Source organism: Salminus brasiliensis, chromosome 18, assembly GCF_030463535.1.
Source record: "Salminus brasiliensis chromosome 18, fSalBra1.hap2, whole genome shotgun sequence".
In the NCBI taxonomy this organism is placed as follows: Eukaryota; Metazoa; Chordata; class Actinopteri; order Characiformes; family Bryconidae; genus Salminus; species Salminus brasiliensis.
In genome coordinates this window covers 13,510,016-13,528,868 of record NC_132895.1, presented here as the reverse complement: position 1 = coordinate 13,528,868, position 18,853 = coordinate 13,510,016, and the positions used below count along the sequence as shown (strand labels likewise).

At 38.5% G+C, this 18,853-nt stretch overlaps 1 protein-coding gene across 1 annotated transcript; it reads left to right on the top strand.

The window, feature by feature from the left end:
* The first annotated feature begins 6,250 nt into the window (after nucleotides 1-6,250).
* Nucleotides 6,251-10,677, top strand: LOC140539314 (uncharacterized). Its single transcript, XM_072662004.1, has 2 exons — nucleotides 6,251-6,327; nucleotides 7,862-10,677. The coding sequence occupies exon 2, from the start codon at nucleotides 7,968-7,970 to the stop codon at nucleotides 8,652-8,654; it is 687 nt and encodes a 228-aa protein (XP_072518105.1). The 5' UTR covers nucleotides 6,251-6,327; nucleotides 7,862-7,967; the 3' UTR covers nucleotides 8,655-10,677.
* Nucleotides 10,678-18,853: the final 8,176 nt, after the last annotated feature.

Sequence of the window (18,853 nt, the reverse complement as noted above, 5' to 3'; positions counted from 1 at the left end):
TGTGATATGCCTGAGAAAACACTTCTCTACTGGGTATGATTTATCATTTGTCTGTATAAAAGCACCTACACCTGTTTAAATGTCTGCCAAGAGTAAAATGAGAAAGAAATGAAAACAGAAAGAAATGCAACATGAAGTATGAAGAAAGGAGTAATATAATCATATAAAAGAGATGAAAAAACACTCTCAGCAATGATTATTGGGCAATGTGCATATTGTTAATGCTTAATTTTTACCCTACTGACCTCTTTTACTTTTTGTCAAAGGGTTTTCCAGTAGGGGAGAACAACATTTAATTTTTTATCACATTTTTGTTATTGTGATACACAATATGCTTTTTTGAGTATATCGTAAATATTATCAGTTCTTAAACTCTGATCAACTGCATGCTTCATCCGGTTTCATATGATGTAGTAGAAGCACAAATTGTCATTGTACTTATGGAAAAGTTTTGTATAGCAGTTTTGAAAGTTTGCAGCTACAATTGATATTGAGGATCATAAAAACATCACTATTTTGAAGTTGAGCATTTTCAAAAAAAAAAGTTATATTTTTATTATTCTGTTAAGTCTTTTTTGTTGTCTAATTAAATAAGTTGATTCCTCAATTATTTGAAAAATAATTATATTATATGAGTATTTAAAATAATTAGTAGTAATCAAAGTAATCAATCAAGGAATTAATTATTGAAAAATAAAACGAGGATAAAAATGTGCATCTCCATTTTTTAATCAAGCAGTTGCCATTTCCACGATGAATAGACCAATATAAAAGCTCTGAAAAATCTTTCCACATTCACTTCCCCTGATAGTCAAGAAGATATTTTCCTTCTGCTGTAAAACTGAAGTGTTAGCGATACAATGTTTTTGAGTGACAGTGATGATTTATTACATAAAGCATATTACACAACAGAGCCAAATCAGCCTTAAACTGTAGCCCTCTTAGAGACATGTTGAAGATTGAGGTGAAGCTGCCCAGGCCTTGGGGTTAGGTCTTTCGTGTGTTTGTGCTGCAGCTGATACTGTGTTGCTGTTTTGAGGTTTGATATGTCTGCTCCTCGGTGGCTGAAGGTTGTGAAGTTCTGTCCTCCTGTGGTCCTCCTGGTGCTGTGGAGGCTGGCTGGTTGTGGTTAATGGGTGCAGGACCGCAATGCCTGGGTGAGGATTCTTCCAGACAGCGGAGGCCTGCGGGTCATCCCGCGTGCAGAGGTGATAGCTGGATGACCTTGTCCCGTCCAGCGTTGAGCGAAAAGCCGATCTGACAGATGATTCCCTTGAGCTTCTTCACCATGTGTGTGCTGATTCAGAAAAGGCACCATGCACACAACAGCTTGTAACACTGAGAATACCACTTACTCGCGCATTAGTGGAGAAGAGTGTCTCTGTGGTCAACCAGACAATTAAAAATGCATTTGGAGAGATGAATCTGTGTGATGTCACATTTCAGCACTGCTTCCATCTCTCTCTCTCTTACTCACATACTCAATTACTCTGGGACCTATAAAGGGTCATTGATCTTGCTGTAATTATTTCTTCCTCAACAGTTCTGGCTGCTTTCAAACTAATCTCAGAAATCAGACAATAGGAAGCTGTTAATAGTGTAATTGCTTTATAATGTGTACCGCCAGTCTGTGCAAGTAATGAAACAAGGATTAAAATACAGAAACTAATGCTATAAGCAGTCATATCATGTAAAACCGAATTTCCATCTCTACTCTTTGGTCTATACCATCCATATATGAAAACTAATCTGTAATAGGAATTACATATTCTTGTAACTTTACAAAAAAAACAGAGTTTTAGATTGGATTTCGTTATCAACAAGGCACAATACAGAGCAGCCAATCAGAACAAAGACATTTACATATATCCATCTTAAAGAGACAATAACAACAGCAGCCCCTTAAATTCCAATGAGTAAAAGAAGCTGGAAAGGGTCATTTATCAATTAACTATGACATGTAATAAGATGATCTCTGGGTAAAAAATTAAATACAAGAAAAGCATGAGCCCCATAAAAATGAGTATTTTAAGCTGTTCTTATATGTATAATTAGTAAGAATGTGAAAATTGGTTTGGGTAAAAAATGCTCAGATGTGGTTTTACAAGTCTATTTACTGCTTTAACTGGCAGGTTTATGACATAGTAATGGCTCACAGGAGGCATTTACTACAGCTTAGTTTTTACACTATGACAAAAACACTGTAAATATCTTTTGTAATTATTCAGTCATATCGGACAGTGTTGCTGTTCTCTCTATGTGTCCTCTTAGCATGATGTGCTGTCAACTAGATGCTTTTAGCCTAGCACCTCAGTTTGGTAGTAAGCTGAGGTAGTCCAGTTAGTTTTTTGACAGGAGCAGACAAATGAGAGAAAAAGAGAAGCTTGACTTCTAACGTTAACATTCTTACATTGCCAACATTAGGTTTTATGCCTAGCAATAATCCTCGTCCCTGGCTTTTGCATTCACAAGGTCTGGTTCACAGAGCAGCCCGTATGAAATATCTGAAAGTTGCAGAATGTCACTGGAGTTGTGTGGGAATTAACACTTATTATGTTGCCGGTAATAAGAAAATTTGTTTTGCCAGCTATGTCAGTCAGAGTATATTTAATGTTGCCTGATGAATGTGATGACTCATAACAACAACGTCACGCCATTTACAACTTGTACACACAGACCTCCAGATCATACACACACACACACACACACACACACACACACACACACACACACACACACACACACACACAGACACACACTGTCCACCTTTTCTAGATGTGCTTTCCAGTATTAAACTTCTCACCTTTTTCCTCAGTCCTCAAACTGGTGCTTGATCACTTGAGGTGAACACACACTCACACACACACACACCTGTGTTTAAAGCCGCAGCTGGTTGAAGAAGGCTGAAGGAGCTCTTCTGCATTGCCGAGGCTGCCTGTGATGAGAGAGGTGACGCACGTCAATCAGGGACAGGAAATAGAGCCATCAACTCAAGCGCCAATCACGCCAAGCCATTCACAAACAACTGCACAACAGAGCTAAATTCATCTGAATATCTTAAATAGAAAAGCTCATGAATCTTTAATGTTCAAGCGTCATTTACCAAACACACAACAGCCAGGCAAAATATGCTCCTCGAATGTGTGCACATATCTTGCCTTCGCATTTATTTCCTCAATTATGTGGGATGTTTAGAGCTTTCCTAATTCCTAACTCTGCATAATTTTATTCTCTACAAAGCACTGAATAGCCTTTCACTGTCACTGTAAAAACCCTTAGAGAATTCACAAGACACTCAGCAGCAAACTGTAGAGCACATTCAAACTCTGCTTTCGCTACTATTTACCATCGATTTTGTGTTAAAATATAGGAAATACAACCATTTTGATACTTAGACCCCCTTTCCAAGACATCATAAATAACTGGACACATGTCCTCCAGGTGTGCCACTGTACTCTAAACTAAATTCATGCAGAACAAAGCTACTTGGTTTAAAGAAGCAAGAACACACAGTGATCCAACATACACTATGCTGACAAATGTATTGGGACACCTGCTCATTCATTGTTTCTTCTGAAATTAAGGGTGTATCTTGCTTTTGTTGGAGTAAATGTCTCTATTGTCCAGAGAGGGCTTTCTACTAGATTGACAAGAGCATTAGTAAGGTCAGGATGTTGGGTGATCAACACGCTACCTCATCCTCAACACTTCAACTCACCCCAAAAACATTGGATGGAGCACCATCCATCATTCCAGAGAACACAGCTCCACTGCTCCTCAGCTCAATGCTGGGGGCTTTATACCCATCTAGTTCATGCCTGGCAGTAGGCATTGTGCCAATAGGTCCATATTTTCATTTGTACATCTGTGTCAGGAATGAGTACAACTTAAAGTGGCTGAATGAATTCATTAGAAGTGGTGTTCACAGATATGTGGACATTTGGTAAAACAACTGCCAAAACATCAAATGGACTTCAGTCGTCAAGTCATGCACTCTACCCGAACCTCGTTGATCATGTATTTCACTTCTTAAAGTCACCCCCGCTCCACACCACCACCATGGAAAGGTTAACAGGCATAATCTATAGAGGCTTCTGTGTCCTTATACTAAACCTATACTAGACTTTAATTAGGATAACTATTAAGATAACTATTTGTTCTGATTTCCTAAAGCTGGGAAAGAGGGTGTTCTATATAGAATGGGTGGCTTTCCAATATTCTGAATTCAATACACCCTTCAAGGGTTCTGCAGGGGTTCATTAGTAGAGGCACTCATTCTATATAAAATTTAAATAAAATACACATTTGTATAGGTCTTTTTGCAGCCTTTTAAAATTTTTCTTGCCATCTTGCCAGCACTTAAACAGGTTCCACTATTGTTATTAAGCAAAGGATTGTTTAGTACTATGCAGATCCCTTTTTACTCAGACTGTACTCTTAAATTGAAACTGGGGGTGTGTCCCAATTGCATACTAATCAGTAATACTTCAAGATTCAAGAATTTATTGTCATGTCCATAGCAGAAACAAGCAATTACACTGTACAATGAAATTCAAAATTCTTACTTTGCAGTTCCCCCATTTACCAACATAATCTTATAAATATCAATATAAAAAGAGAGAAACAGAATAAGTATAATAGATACATATATATAAGTACAAAATAAGTACAACAGTATTTGTACAACAGTAGCAGTGATAAATGTAGTGGACTTATATTAATTGGTGTATACTTGTATGAGTATGCAAAGTGTCAAAGTTGAGTTTACTCAAATATCCATGATTCATACTCAGAACGGAACAGTTTTGAGTGTGGTTGTGACAGGTGCTTTTATCTCACAGTGCAAAGCGAAATGGTAGGAGCCACTCACGTCTGGATAAAATAGAGGCTAAATGGCGGCTAACGATGCAAGTACAGAGGCGATAACGTTAGGAGAACTAGCAGTGACGTACTGTATGTTTGAATAGCAACACTTCATCACTTCCTGCTAGCTTAAAACAGGTTAGTACGTTAATACGTTGTGTACTACTGTGCTGAACCTGCACTATTAAAATTAGCATATAGTCTAGCCTGACATTCTGTATGTTAACCTCCTTGTTTCTTTTCATGAACAAATGTGCTAGGAGGCAGTCTGAAAGTATAGATGCAGTATTGCATACTATATGTGTAAGTGTTGTGTTTTAGATTTGCAGTTTGAGTGTAGTGTGGAAACTGTTCTCTTGCTTATTTTGAGTGTCAGATTTTTATATATGTTGTTGGTGATCATGCAGTTGGTGCAAACTAACAAACATGTAATGTAATCTTGTAACACAGCAGCAGCTTTTACTCTGGAGAGACGGTTTACCTGTGATCAGAAATTTGTCATGCTTGTCAACATTTCTAGCGACTGTATTGACTGCATCTTCTCAATGGACCAGGCTCTTCCTGCACTTCCTGCTCTTATGGACTGACTTTCTGACTCATCTCCCATGGTGAGCATTAGGGAGTGGTGGTGAACTGGCTTTAATCTTTATCTTTCTGCGCTGCTCTGGGGAGAACTGCAGGTGGCTGGGATCACTGTGAAGTCAAAATGCCTCTGCTCCATGCACTTGCCTTGCTGCATGTGTTAGCAATACCAAAAAGATGAAGATGAAGTTTAACCTCATTTTCTAACCAGAAGCCTCCTCCTTCTACATTCTGTTCCATCTGACTTTAATGATTTCTCCAACACTTGGCAGAGTATAAAGTCTGCTCTGCTGTTTCACTCTTGGCAGGGAAAAGAACTCCTCCTCTTTGCTTTTGATAGAGAATAGCTTTGAAGGCAATGGGGCCTTAATGTACCTTTCCTTTCTTTATAATAACAGAGGGAGCACCTGCTGTGACGCTGCGTTTTGCAGAACTCTGCAAGTAATGGAAAGCTTCTTAACTGAGAGCCATTAACAGTGCATTTTTGCTCACATGCATCACATACATCCTTGGTGAAAAGCTTGCTCAATTTGTCTTTTTTCAGAACTGGCAAAAGTGCACTTGTTTGCCAATTACACTGGAGGATTAACGTAAGTCAGTAAAACAAAGGTTAAGGCTTTTTGAAGATGGCCTGGTGCTCTTTGATAACTGCTCTTTTTTCTTCAATTCCATGGCAGCACACACTGACGTTCTTTGCCAGTTTCCTGTATCCATAGTGATGGCCAATGTGACCAATCACAAACTGAGGCTGTGTGTAAGGAAATGCTGTGTTTCCTGAACTCTCCCTGAGTTTCCTCCCAACATAGGAGTTCTCTACAGCTGAACTGGTCTGTTATAGACTTCAGAGAACCTCCACTGCTGTAGAACATTGTCCCAGGCAAAGTAAGTATCTAATTAACTTAAATTAAATCCATGGATCTAATATTCATCATTACTATAAATATATATTTACTATATATAAATATATAATATATATTTATGATATATATATATATATATATATATATATATATATATATATATATATATATATATATATATATATATATATATTTGTTATTTTATATATAGGGAAATTGTCTTAATTAATAATTTTGCTTGTCTCAAGTGTTAATGCTAAATTATCTGTCAATAGACAGAATTTATTTTTGTTTGTTTTCCCCAAATCTGGATTCTGAGGATTATGAAGTTCCGAATCTTAAGGACTATTGAGTTTTCATATTTGCTATTGAGTTGCCAGCTCATTTAAACTGCCTACCCTAAACTGCATTATACAATAATACATTTTCTACAGATGAGTTAAATATGACTTGGTTGACATTTTTGTTGAATTACTGTAATTAATTAATATGACACATATTATAATTGACCTTTTAATTATGTAAATTATATCTAAATACAGAAGAATAACTTTGCATAAAGTATATGTTAATTTACTAGAGAGATACATGAAAACTTCATAAATGGTCTTCACCAAGAATGTTTTTTTTTTTTTTTTTTACAGTATTTTAATTTTTTGTTAAAAATACCAGCAGCTGTGGTTTCCAGAAATTCACCATAATAATTTATGGTCATAATGTATAAAACATATACTTTCTGTATATTCAAAAACTGTTGGAAAAATATTATAAATAATATACTAACAAAAAAAAAAAAGAAAAATGACAGTACACAGTAAATTGTTAACACTGCAAGTGTTCATTTTTAACACTGGCAAATTTACTGTATATGATCCTATGTTAATGCAAGCATGACCACTGCAATACCTAGGCAGCATAAAGCCACATCCAGCAGCATAGAAAATGCCTTCAACACTGAGGCCAGGCAGTCAACCATTAAATAAAATATAACTGTATACCCAAGAGAAGGTAGCATCCAACATGAAAACAGATGTAAGTGTAATGTATTTTTCACAAAAGAATAAATGCAAAGCAGCCAAAAATGTTGTCTGATCTATAAATATCAATAATAGTAATAGTTCTGACATAAACAGAGTGCAAGACATTTTATTTTTTTGTTTTGAATGATAAATGTATTTATGGTAGTTCACTGTTAAAGGATCTGTCTTCAACCTTTTTTAGAATTTACAGTCTTGACTTCACTTTAAAATGTATGAATTTTTTTTTACAGTGTATGAAACTAATCTAGTATAGAACCTCTATATATTTTAAGGGTGCTTTATTCATTTTTTTTAAATGAATTTCTTCATAATCACACATCTACTTACACTACACACACAGAAACGATTATTTCAATAAGCTCTTGAAGGATTGTTTATGTGAGTGAGAAGTGGTTCTTGCTCTGGAGAACCCATTTCAAGAGTGTAACATAACCTGCAGTTCCCTGAATAATTCTGTTCCGTTCGTTTATAATTGAGCTCCAAAAAGTAATATTTATTTCCTTTTCTTTGGAGCAGATGTTCTACCATGTTAGACTGCATCTGCCTCTACAGAGACTCTTCTTGGCGCAGATGCATTTGACGAACAGATGCTGAGAAGTCCCTTCGCAGTGGAGACTATGATATGGCTATGCCCACTGAAATGGTCACTGAAGTGACTGCTCTGCAGATTCCCTCTCAGCCTGCAGAACGGCACAGAAACCTGATCGTTTTGGCAACAGGGCAGATACTCCTCAAAACGGACCACCTGCCCTCTTCAGTAGGGCCGTCTTCTCAGGGCTGCAAGACTTCGTCTGTGTCCCATGGATGCTGGGGCTTGGAGGTGAAGGTTGCCATAGTGCTTGTGGCTCTGGCTGGGCTCCTCATCTTGGCTCTTTTCTATCGCATCCTGATCCTTCGACACAAGCTGCGTATGGCCCAGGCCAGGAACGCATTGGAGTACTCTGGCTTCTACCACATGGCCCACTACAGCCTCAAAAAACTCGACCCTCCACCTGCTTCACCCCCTGTGGTGACTGCTCTAATCACACATCCACCTACAACTTCTGAAGCTGCTTCTCCACCTCCATCTATCATTCCTACACCTCCTCCTGTCGTTCCTCCGGTCCTTCCTCTTCCTCCTCCTCCTCCACCACCACCACCACCACCACCTCCTCAACTACTGCCTCCTCCTCACCCTATCATCTTTGCCACCCCACCCAGCCCGAACTCAGACGTGGAGGTCTACTCCCGCATTGGCGCCCTGCGGCCCTCCAGACTCTCCAACTTGAGTCAGACGCAGGTGGTCCTCTTTGAACACTCCTCTGTGTGATCTCTTTGGAGATCACTTTCACCATAACAGCTGCTATTTTTACTGCAGCTACAGCTTCAACTTTGTCCTCGTCTGGGGGAGGAAGGGCTCTTCTCTAGAATTCATTGATATATTCTTTTGTAGCTTATAATCTTTATGTAACACTGCATTCTGAATGTTTTTAGTGGTCTGACATGGGACATCACAGTTAAGCATAGCATTGCTGATATCTTTAAAACTACATTACTGACAAAAGTTCTGGTGCAAAATAACCCCTCTATTGTGGCCGGTCCATATTGCTTACATCAGCTACAGTTAAAAATTCAATGTGCCTAAAGGATTATTTGGATGGGATGCCACAGACAAATCACGTTTGGTTCTCCAGAGAACCATGGATGGTTTGATGGATGGTTCCTTAACCCTTTAATCCCTTAAGGCCTGTGTTTGGGCTGATACTTCAATTCCTCAACCTGAAAAAAACATAAATAACATATTCGTTTTAAAGCAGTCACTGAATAATTTATATAACACCACAGTTAGTTCAGGCCTGGCAATGTGATTGGCTGAAACACATTCTATGAGTGCCAATATTTCTGGATAATTGCACTTTGAACGTGTCTCTGTAAATATTGTTCAGCTTTGTTCGCCTGTAACCTAGCAACAACCAGAAGTCATTAAAAAAGTACCAGTCAATGTTAAAAATGACACATAAACTCACGTTATGAATTTTATGTTACTTCGGTGTCTCACAATCTAATAAGAAATATCAATACAACAGTGGTTTAATCACAATAATACGTTTGAGGTTGTGCAATAGTTTGAGATATTGGCACTGGTGTACTGATCTTCTGCAGTATAGCACAGCCTTGAGTGTACTACTGCAAATGTCTCTATAAAAAAATATGTCTTAAAATAAAAACTCAAAAATAAATTGAGATGTGTGAGTGTGCTGAACCTCCACATAATATATCATTTATACCAAAGAATGTTTGTTCTTCATACATTTGTCCAAACCAAGAACCTTTATTTTAAAGAGTGGTTAAAGCTACTATAACTCAAGCCTCAAGGCTCTCAAAGTCACTGTCCATAAAGAGACGTGTTAAGTTCATAATTAGATTTTCTTTAAAATACGAACTAAATAATTGGCTTTGGATAAAACTGCAGTTTAATCAAAAATTAACAAACCACTTTGACAAAATACCAGGCAAGATGATTCCAGACATGTTGGGGCCTGTGGGCACATAACTGCAGACCACTGGTCTGGTACTTTATAAATCTGTAATTTCATGGCTGAATTTTTATTGCATAACTCACATATTCATGACATTCTCACGGACAGACTGCTTCACTGCTGTAAGCAGCGCACTCACCTGAATTTCTCATCTGAGGTTTTCAAACACTCTCATCTGAGATCTTAAACAAAAACGTTAGTAAACGTTAGTAAAATATGTGATAACAAGCGTTTGAACTGTATTTATTGGACCTTAAATAAGTACTTTTTACTATGAGAAGCAAAATAAACAGGTCAGATGAACAAAAGCAAGATTTCCAACCTCCAAAATACTTCCAACATAATCCAACTTCTGTCATGTTCCCCATTTTACATTGCAGCACATTCCTGTGGTATGTATCAGGATCATATTTGAATATTTCTATATAACATTATTCCATTTCCATGTAGAATAATGCTGATTATCTGCACTGCTGGCTGGTTTGTTTTCTCCACAGAATGTTCCTTATTTCCGGAATAACACTGACTCAATCATTTCCTCTGCAGGGTGGGATTTCCTGAAGAGCTTTGCATTGCGTTCTTTTTAACTTCCACTGGTGTGTCTTAAGGTGTTATTGTACAATTGTATTCAAATTCAGTCTAAAATACATATGATCATGTTAATATTTCTAAGCATGCTAATACTTAGCTAATATTAAGTAAAACACAGTGCAACATTAATAAAGCTTTGAGCTTAATGTTTTTTTTTTGTTCTGGACCTAGAACTTCAAGAAAATACACTGAAAGGTAAAATAAATTTATTTTATTCCTTCAGTTTGAAGAATGGGATCATTTTTTCAGTGCAAAGATGCAGCAGGCAGATTAATGGCCACAGCATGTGTTTAGAGGCAGGTGGTCACTAAGTGCATGTTCTTGGAGAGTAGTAATATCTTGCTCATGGTTCCCTGCCCAAGGGCCTAGTTCTACACAAAATTATTTACTGGAATTGTAAGAACCAAAGTGTTTGGTTGTGTCAAATCACCTCACAAATCACAAACCAGCTGTTATAGTTACAAAATCAATAAAAGGTTGTGACTCAGTACCCTGTATATCATAAACTACTTTATCTGTTCTCTCCAGTGTTCAAGATTCTGCCTAATGCCAAATAAATAGTCCATATAAATATTTGATGACTCCCCATCCTATTCCCTGTGAAAATCTATATTATTTTCAAAATGGCAGCAGGAAGCCTCTGTAATAATCATTTAAATATTCAGTATCTTCTCATGAATGCAACACAGTGCTATTATTCAGCCTAAAGCAGTCCATGCAAGAATTATCTGGGATAAAAAAAAGATGAGTCTTGTTTGGGATCACACAGAGTGTAGTATTTACGATCCTGCATTAATAATGAATGCAGCTCATTACACAAAGCTGATCAAACTCTTTATGGGATTAAATTAATACGACTCATAATAATATTGTTCATTGTAATTAATTAATCTATAAAGGGGTGCTAATCAACTGCATAATAATAAAAGTATTGAGACTGAATTGACCTGTTTAAAGTTTGAGGAGCCTCCACACACACTGATCAGCCATAACATTAGTACCACTGACAGGTGAAGTGAGAAACATTGATTATCTTTGATATTGTAGACAGCAAGTCAACAGTCAGTTCTTGAAGGTGATGTGTAAAAGCAGGAAAAATGGATAAGCATAGGGATCTGAGCCACTTTGACAAAGGCCAAACTCTGATGGCATCAGAATAAGAACATGTACAAAACATCAGTGGTGTGCAGTGATTAGTACCTACCAAAAGTGATCCAGGAAAGGACAACTAGTGAACCGGCAACAGGATCATGGGCACCTAAGACTCAATAATGGAGGCCTCAACTCATAGGACTTTAAGGATTTGCTACATTTTTCTTGGTGCCAGATACCACAGGACGATTTCAGACTTCTAGAGAAATCTATGGCTCAAAAGTTCAGATTTTTTGTGGTGGCAGAAGGGAGACCTACTCAGTATCAGGAAGGCGATGTTAATGTTATGGCTGATCGGTGTAATGTTAACAGTCCATACCAATTACAGAGGTACTTATGTAAGGGATGTTTTGTAGTATTCTGTAGCACAGCATCATTCAGGCAAAATCCACAGTCTGATGTTGGTTTCATGTTTTCATAAATGTTCACATAAGAATGAAAAGACCCAATAAACACTGGAAATACTCACAGAACTCACAAAAATCCTGACTCCTAGCTTCTAGACACCGATCCATAGGCTAATAAATAGAGGATGGTCTTGCCGTGACTGCAAGGAAGAGGGTACAGCATACTCAGACTCACCCTCTGAAGGATCAGTCCTTAAACAGTTGCAGTTCCTCCCATCTTCAAGATGTGGCATCACTGTAGGAATGGTTATGGTTACATTTACATTTTGGATGGAAAGCTGCTGTAAAGCATTTTCCCCTAGAACTAAATGTCCAGTGGTTAAGAACCATTGATTAATCTATGGAAGTATTGCTAATAGAATAGGACTCTTTGGTGCAGATAAACATAACCCTATTAGGACCATGCCTAATGCCAGGTGTGGGCTAGAGGGGTATAAAGCCCCCCAGCACTGAGCTGTGGAACAGTGGAACTGTGTTTTTCACATTTGTTTCCTTCTCCTGTAAAGCGATCATTCAGCAGACAAAAGGTTTTCACATGACACCGACAGGATGAATAGATTTAGCTCTGTTATGCATCTGATCTACAAATATTTATTTTTTAAAGCTATGAACGCTCCTGTGCTTTTTTCCTGGAAAGATAAGCCTAGAAATCACAGTCTTAGAGGTTTCAGGAGCACAATAGCTTTCCCCAGAGAATCCCTTGGTCTTAGAACACAGTTCAGCCAGTTGCAATCACGGATACCTCAATTTTGCTCTCCATTCAGGTCCAAATTCAGCTTAGAATAGCATTCAACACTAAGTTGTTTTTCATGGCTGATATAACAGCAATTAGGATTCTGTCAAATGAAAGCTGTTCCGGTCAGGGACTTCGAATATTGAAGTGACAAGTGTAATTCCTGTTCGGAGAAGAAGGCGAGAATCATCTGCTTACCATCTCTAGAAATTTGGTTTGTGTGTGTGTGTGTGTGTGTGTTTGTGTGTGTACATATGAGCCTTTTTTATGCGACAGAGTTTCAGATGCAGATTTGTTCTTCAGTTCTCTCAGAGTTGATATTCATGCAGCGTGGCACTTCAAACCACTGACAGATACTTTTTTGTGCAAAGTTGTGTCTTTCTGCTGTTCTGGCAAGGTCTCAGTGTCAACCAACAGAACACCTCTTTGCAGCAGTAGGTGGGCGCCATTCGCTTTGTGTTGTTTTATATGAATCGGTTTTGAACTGTTTCTCTTTTATGGCCCAAGAACAGAGGCTGTTTAATCCTCACCTCCTACCCTGGAGATGCTTTTATATCTTCTCTGGCATAATCACAGCATACATCAGGGTCCAGGGAAAAATAAAAGTAATTTTCCATTAAAAAAAAAAGTGCAGCCAGAATGTATAAAAAATTATATTTTCCAGTCTGTACTGCAAGCATGGAGAGCACACAGAGAAGTCTGAAAGGTATGCTAGATGTGTTGCCCTTGCTGGGGATGTCAGTCATGTTTCTTTTTTTTTAATCCCATCATGTAAACATGGTCCATGTGCCGCTTTGTGAATCGAACCTTTCATCACTTTTTCTTGGCAGACATTGGACCATGTTGGCCTTCGTCCAGCAAAACCTTTCAGTAAATCATCCAGCGCTGGTGTGGGCCAGATTGTATTCTTGGTGTAAAGCCTGCTGAGAAAATGTACACTCATGAATTAGCCGGTCCAGACAGTGTGATTAGATCAGGTGCTCCCAAATCCTTTGCCTACTCACCGAGCACACAGCTAGATCCTGACTTCTAACAGCACAATCTGGCTGCCTCAGATAATGCTGGATTTAAATGGCTGAGAACGCATCCAAATGACAACTGACAAGTTTTCCCTTTCAACAATAGAGAAAAGCAAATTCTGCCTCCACAGACAGTGTCTCCTGTTGAAAGCCTGTAAGTTACATTTCCGTCAGAAATGTTTACCCTGTAGGGCGTTTATGGTTTTACAAATCCAGCAAAGCTTCACTGTGGGCTGCTTACTCCCATAGGCGCATTAGAACCAGAACTGCTTTCTTTGCTGAAGTAAGATGTCACGTACAAGGAATCTATATTGGCAAACATGTAATTCACCTTCAGAATCAATAGATATTTAATTTAACAATGGATATCATTTTTGTTAGATGTATTAGGCTTTGAAGTAAGCTATTTTTAACTGAAGTTCTTTACTTAAACAAGCCCTCGAATGTCGAACTGTATTTTCTCTGGCATACCTGAATAATGAGAGTTTGGTACATGGAAGTGACAAACGCCATACTTGTGTTCTGCTTCAAATGAAAATCTGTCCTAGACAAAACAGGTCTGGAAAACAGGCCAATTCCAAAACCTCAAAACTAACTTTTTTGGACTTATGATATTTATGATATATATGATATATATATGATATTTATGCCCTGAAATTTATGTAAGCCCACCCACTAGTGAAATCCCTAGTCAAAGCTGGTGAAGAATATGCTGTTGTTTATACTGGAGAGCACCACCCAACTTTAATAGTTAAGGGGTTAGGGGTTGCTACGCAAATCAGGACTCATGACTACCACACTAGGCCAAAAGCTAATGCTAGGGGGCTTTTACCATGTCTTCCCTCCAAAATCTGCTTGTTTTGAAAACAAACTGGACTACCTCAGCAGACTACCACACCAGAGCTAAACACACATCAGAACGAAAAGTACCGACTTTTTACCGATATTTTTGTGGGTAAGACTGGAGAAGACCAAACCTGGGGAATGCTAACCTGTCTACATTCTCTTCAGTATACTGACAGCACATTGAGCTGAGAGGGCACAACAAGAGGACAGCAACTATCCAGTATAACTTAAGAATAATTAGAATGAATTTGTTACAGTGTTAAATTTTTTTGCAATGATAAATCCACTCTATTTTTTTGATTAGCCGTTATGTAATAAAGTCAGAAGCAAATGCATAAAATAGATTAGACAAATCATGTTCTTATTATCCTTGATCTAAAATATAATCATCTGAAGACAGGCCTGATTGGGGCTGAAGGATTACGACATTCAAAGCAATGCACAATCTGACCACAACTCTTGCTTGAGTCTGCAGCTAGTTCAGTGCCAGATAGGATATTTCAAGCCTCTTATCACCATCTCCAGGTCCTGAAGGTAATCACACGCTTCTCATTTTTGCCCGTCTTGACAGCTTGAGTCAACAGTGATGCACAGGCTTTGAAAGGCAGAGTGTTAGATGACTGGGGGTGAGAGACTTGAGCTTTGACTCTTGCTCTCTCTCTCTCTCTCTCTCTCTCTCTCTCTCTATCTCACCCTCCAGCCCAACACACTTGCATCAGCAGCCACCGGCTCTGCCACCTGACGATCCTTCATCTGCTTTCTGAGTGGGCTAGGGAAGAGCATGTTGGGTAATAGGGCTGGGGCGAAGCTGGGGGACCGTCACATTGGAAAGTGTACAGCTTTTAGATCTCAGCGGTTGAAGCACTGACATGAAGCATGACATTTAAACGTTTTCTGCCTGATCTCCTATTTTTCAATCCATTCTTCGAAAAATAAAGGTTCCTAAGTGTTTATTGGCTTGAATGTACAGATCAAGGACAAACCTAGATTCAAAATGGGACAACATCCCTTCCAAAAATGGCACCCTGGTATGAGTTCATTACATGAAAGTGTCATAATGTGAACTTACACTGTGATACACGGCTGTGTCCTCCTTCAAACGTTGAACCCACATGAGTAAAACAGGACCATAAAATGGGGCAATTCTTTTTGAGCTACTTTGTGATATTATGGAAGCAAGGCTGAATAGGCTAAACATTAATGCTAGCCAGCAAGATGAAGTGGTCATCGGGCATAGGCCAACTGGAGGAAGCGGCCCAGGGTAAAACCATGCATCACAGAGAAGCTAGTGAAATGAGCGGGTGCTAAAAGCTAACCCTACCAGATCCTTGTACAATCTCTTCAGCTAGCTAACCATACACCATGTTGACTGGACACAGAGAGGACCCAGGAAAGATGGCAACATTATCTGGAATAAATTGTTCTTAGTACAGTCCTAGAAAATAAAAGCATCTCTTCTACGTCTCTAGGAAACCAAAAGCATTTCTCCTGGGCATCATTCCAACCCTTTTTGTCACATTCATTTTTTAAGAGTGTAGTAGCATTTTACACATATCTGTATTCATATCAGTTTTTAAATAGGCTGTGCGCTTTCCACAAATGTAGTCCTGTTGTATTGATTGGTTTGTCACTATAGCTGCAGGCCACACTCAAATCAGCAGCAAACCTTTTCAGAACACTCATTTAGTCAAGAAAAGCAGCTGGAACATTGAGTGCCCTTGTGAAACAGCGCTCATACTTTGAGAAGGACACAATTGTAAGTAGTTGGTCTTACCACTGGACTGCCATGTGGTTAGAAAAGAAAAAAAAAACAGCTGTGGACCTGAAGACAGCCCAGTCTGTCCAGTGGTAGGTGCACGTGGTCCCTCAGTATTGTCCTAGGCCTTTGATCAGATAATTGCACCTCAGAGTTTCCAACCCCTGTGTCACTATGGAGACCAGACAATCTGTGTGTGTTCTGCTGAGTGGCTTTCAGTGGTTTCAGCTCAACTAGATTTTTGGACTGCTGGACGGACTTGAGAATATGACTTGTCTCGGATAAGGTGACGTCATATGAGAGTGAAAACAAACACCAGGTGGATCCTTACTGTTACACAGTCAAGAGTAAAGCAGTGGGGTTGATATGTGTACAACACAAATACCCTGTGCTTCATATATACAGTCAACATAGTACATTTATAAACACTTTTTTAAAAGGTGCCACAAAGCTCGAGTGATGCCATAGAAAAAAAAGAAATTATGAACCAAGAGCCATGTTGGAAACGTGAGCTGTGAGTGTGAAGTACTCTTTATAGCAGAGGTGAGCAACGGAGGCCGGAGTCCAGCACAGTTCGCTGATTTCCCTGCTCTAACAGACCTACTACACCTTGCAATTATCAGGTGTGCTTGAGGAGGTGAGGCACAAAACCGTGCAGGAATCCGGCCTTCCAGGATCTGAGTTGCTCTGCTTTGAAGGAGTCTGTTAACCCCCTAATGCAGCAAGGCTTATTATATACACACTGATGTGTATTATTTAGTAACTACAGGCATCTCTGTACAAACCAAGAAACCAAGCTTGGGCTGTTCTTTTGTATTAGAAGGTTATAATAATACCTTCAACCCGTCAGCGGACAACTGACTGTTTACCGGGTTAAACCATATAATACTCAAAGATATTTATTCAGTAACAGCTCAAAAAAGAAGGCAAACTGATTAACCACAATTGTTTTAATGGAGCTTTATAGGTTAAAGAATTATCAAGTTCCAGTCCTTTCATTTTTTCAATTGAAATTCAAATTTATTTGTTTGGCGCTTTTTACAACTGGCGTTGTCACAAAGCAGCTTTACAGGAATCCAGTAATAGAACAAGAGTTCAACAAATCATAAAACAAAAAAAACCCTGGTGAGGAAGGAAAGAAGAGGTTTCCAAAAACCTTCCAATTATATGGAGATTCTATAAACCTAAAATGTGCCATAAAATGCATTTATGAAGTATTTTAATGTATCTTGTATAAATTTATAAATATAATGTTCAGATGCATTTTTACACGCCCGTTTACAACCGTATGTTTTGGCCTCAGAATAATACATGCTGATTTTTCTTTTATGGCGGCTCAAAATTTTTGATGAGCTATGCTTTGATTGACTGGTGTAGCAGCTCACATAGAAACCACATAGCATAGCCTAGCGTTCCATAGTATAGCCTATGCTTTCTTTTGAATTATTTTCATAAACTTTTATCTAACTATTATTAGTGCTGCTATCCTGTCTTGAGGTGTGCAGTTAGCTAGCCAAAGAGATGGTAAAGCTAGTCGGCTAGGGTTAGCTTTTAGCCTAGCACAGATACCCGCTTGTAAACAGGATGGGTTTCCTATTTACAAACATTACTTGGAAGAGCATGCAGCCAGGGGGCAGTACTAGTACACTGTTTGTAAATTGTTGTTGTTGACTCAATAATGAAATAAAGTGTCAGAGATGGATCTGTTTGTTTGTTTTTCATTTTTGTCTGATTGTTTCATTTTTAATCTTCTACCCTTTTCAGCAATGGGATTTGATCCCCTCGGTATGTTAAGCATTTTCCATCTATCTTCTCCAACTTCTTGTCATTTTTGCTCTCTAATGTGAAGAGCACGGCTTTCTGTTGCTTTCTGTCCCCTGGTTGCACATGAATCTGTTATAACGTTACACAGAAACCCGTCTATACCAATGCAGAGCTTTTTCTATATTTGTATGTCGAATGTTCAACCCTTCTGAAGATGTTCATTTTAAACGTATCTGACAGTTTCTTACACAGTTACCGTTTTGTTTGCTTGTTCTGGTAGCCAGTTTTTTGGAAGTCTTCATGCCTCTTAGATAGATTCATTCATTATAACCTTAAACAGTGTCTAAGCTAACCTCTATATATCCATATCCTACCTTATTATCTAAATACCTACATTAGTTTGCCTTCAGGATTCTGGTTGTGTAACAAGACCAGATGCGTGTTAACCCTTTCAATTCTCAGGCTTATGACATCATCCAGGCTTATTATAAATAAACCACATGGAAAGCAGTGCAAACTGGCTGAGTTATGAACCATTAAGGAGTTAAACCATTTTGTTTGTTCTGAAAATATGCTATTGCCCCCTCTGCATCCATTGTGGGTTCACTTTGTGCCATGGGGGATGGTGCTGAAAAACAACCTTGAATTGGGGTTTTACAACCAAAAGCAATGTCAGAAAGCCTCTCTGAGTGTCCTGACCTCAAAAACCCTGTGAGTAAAT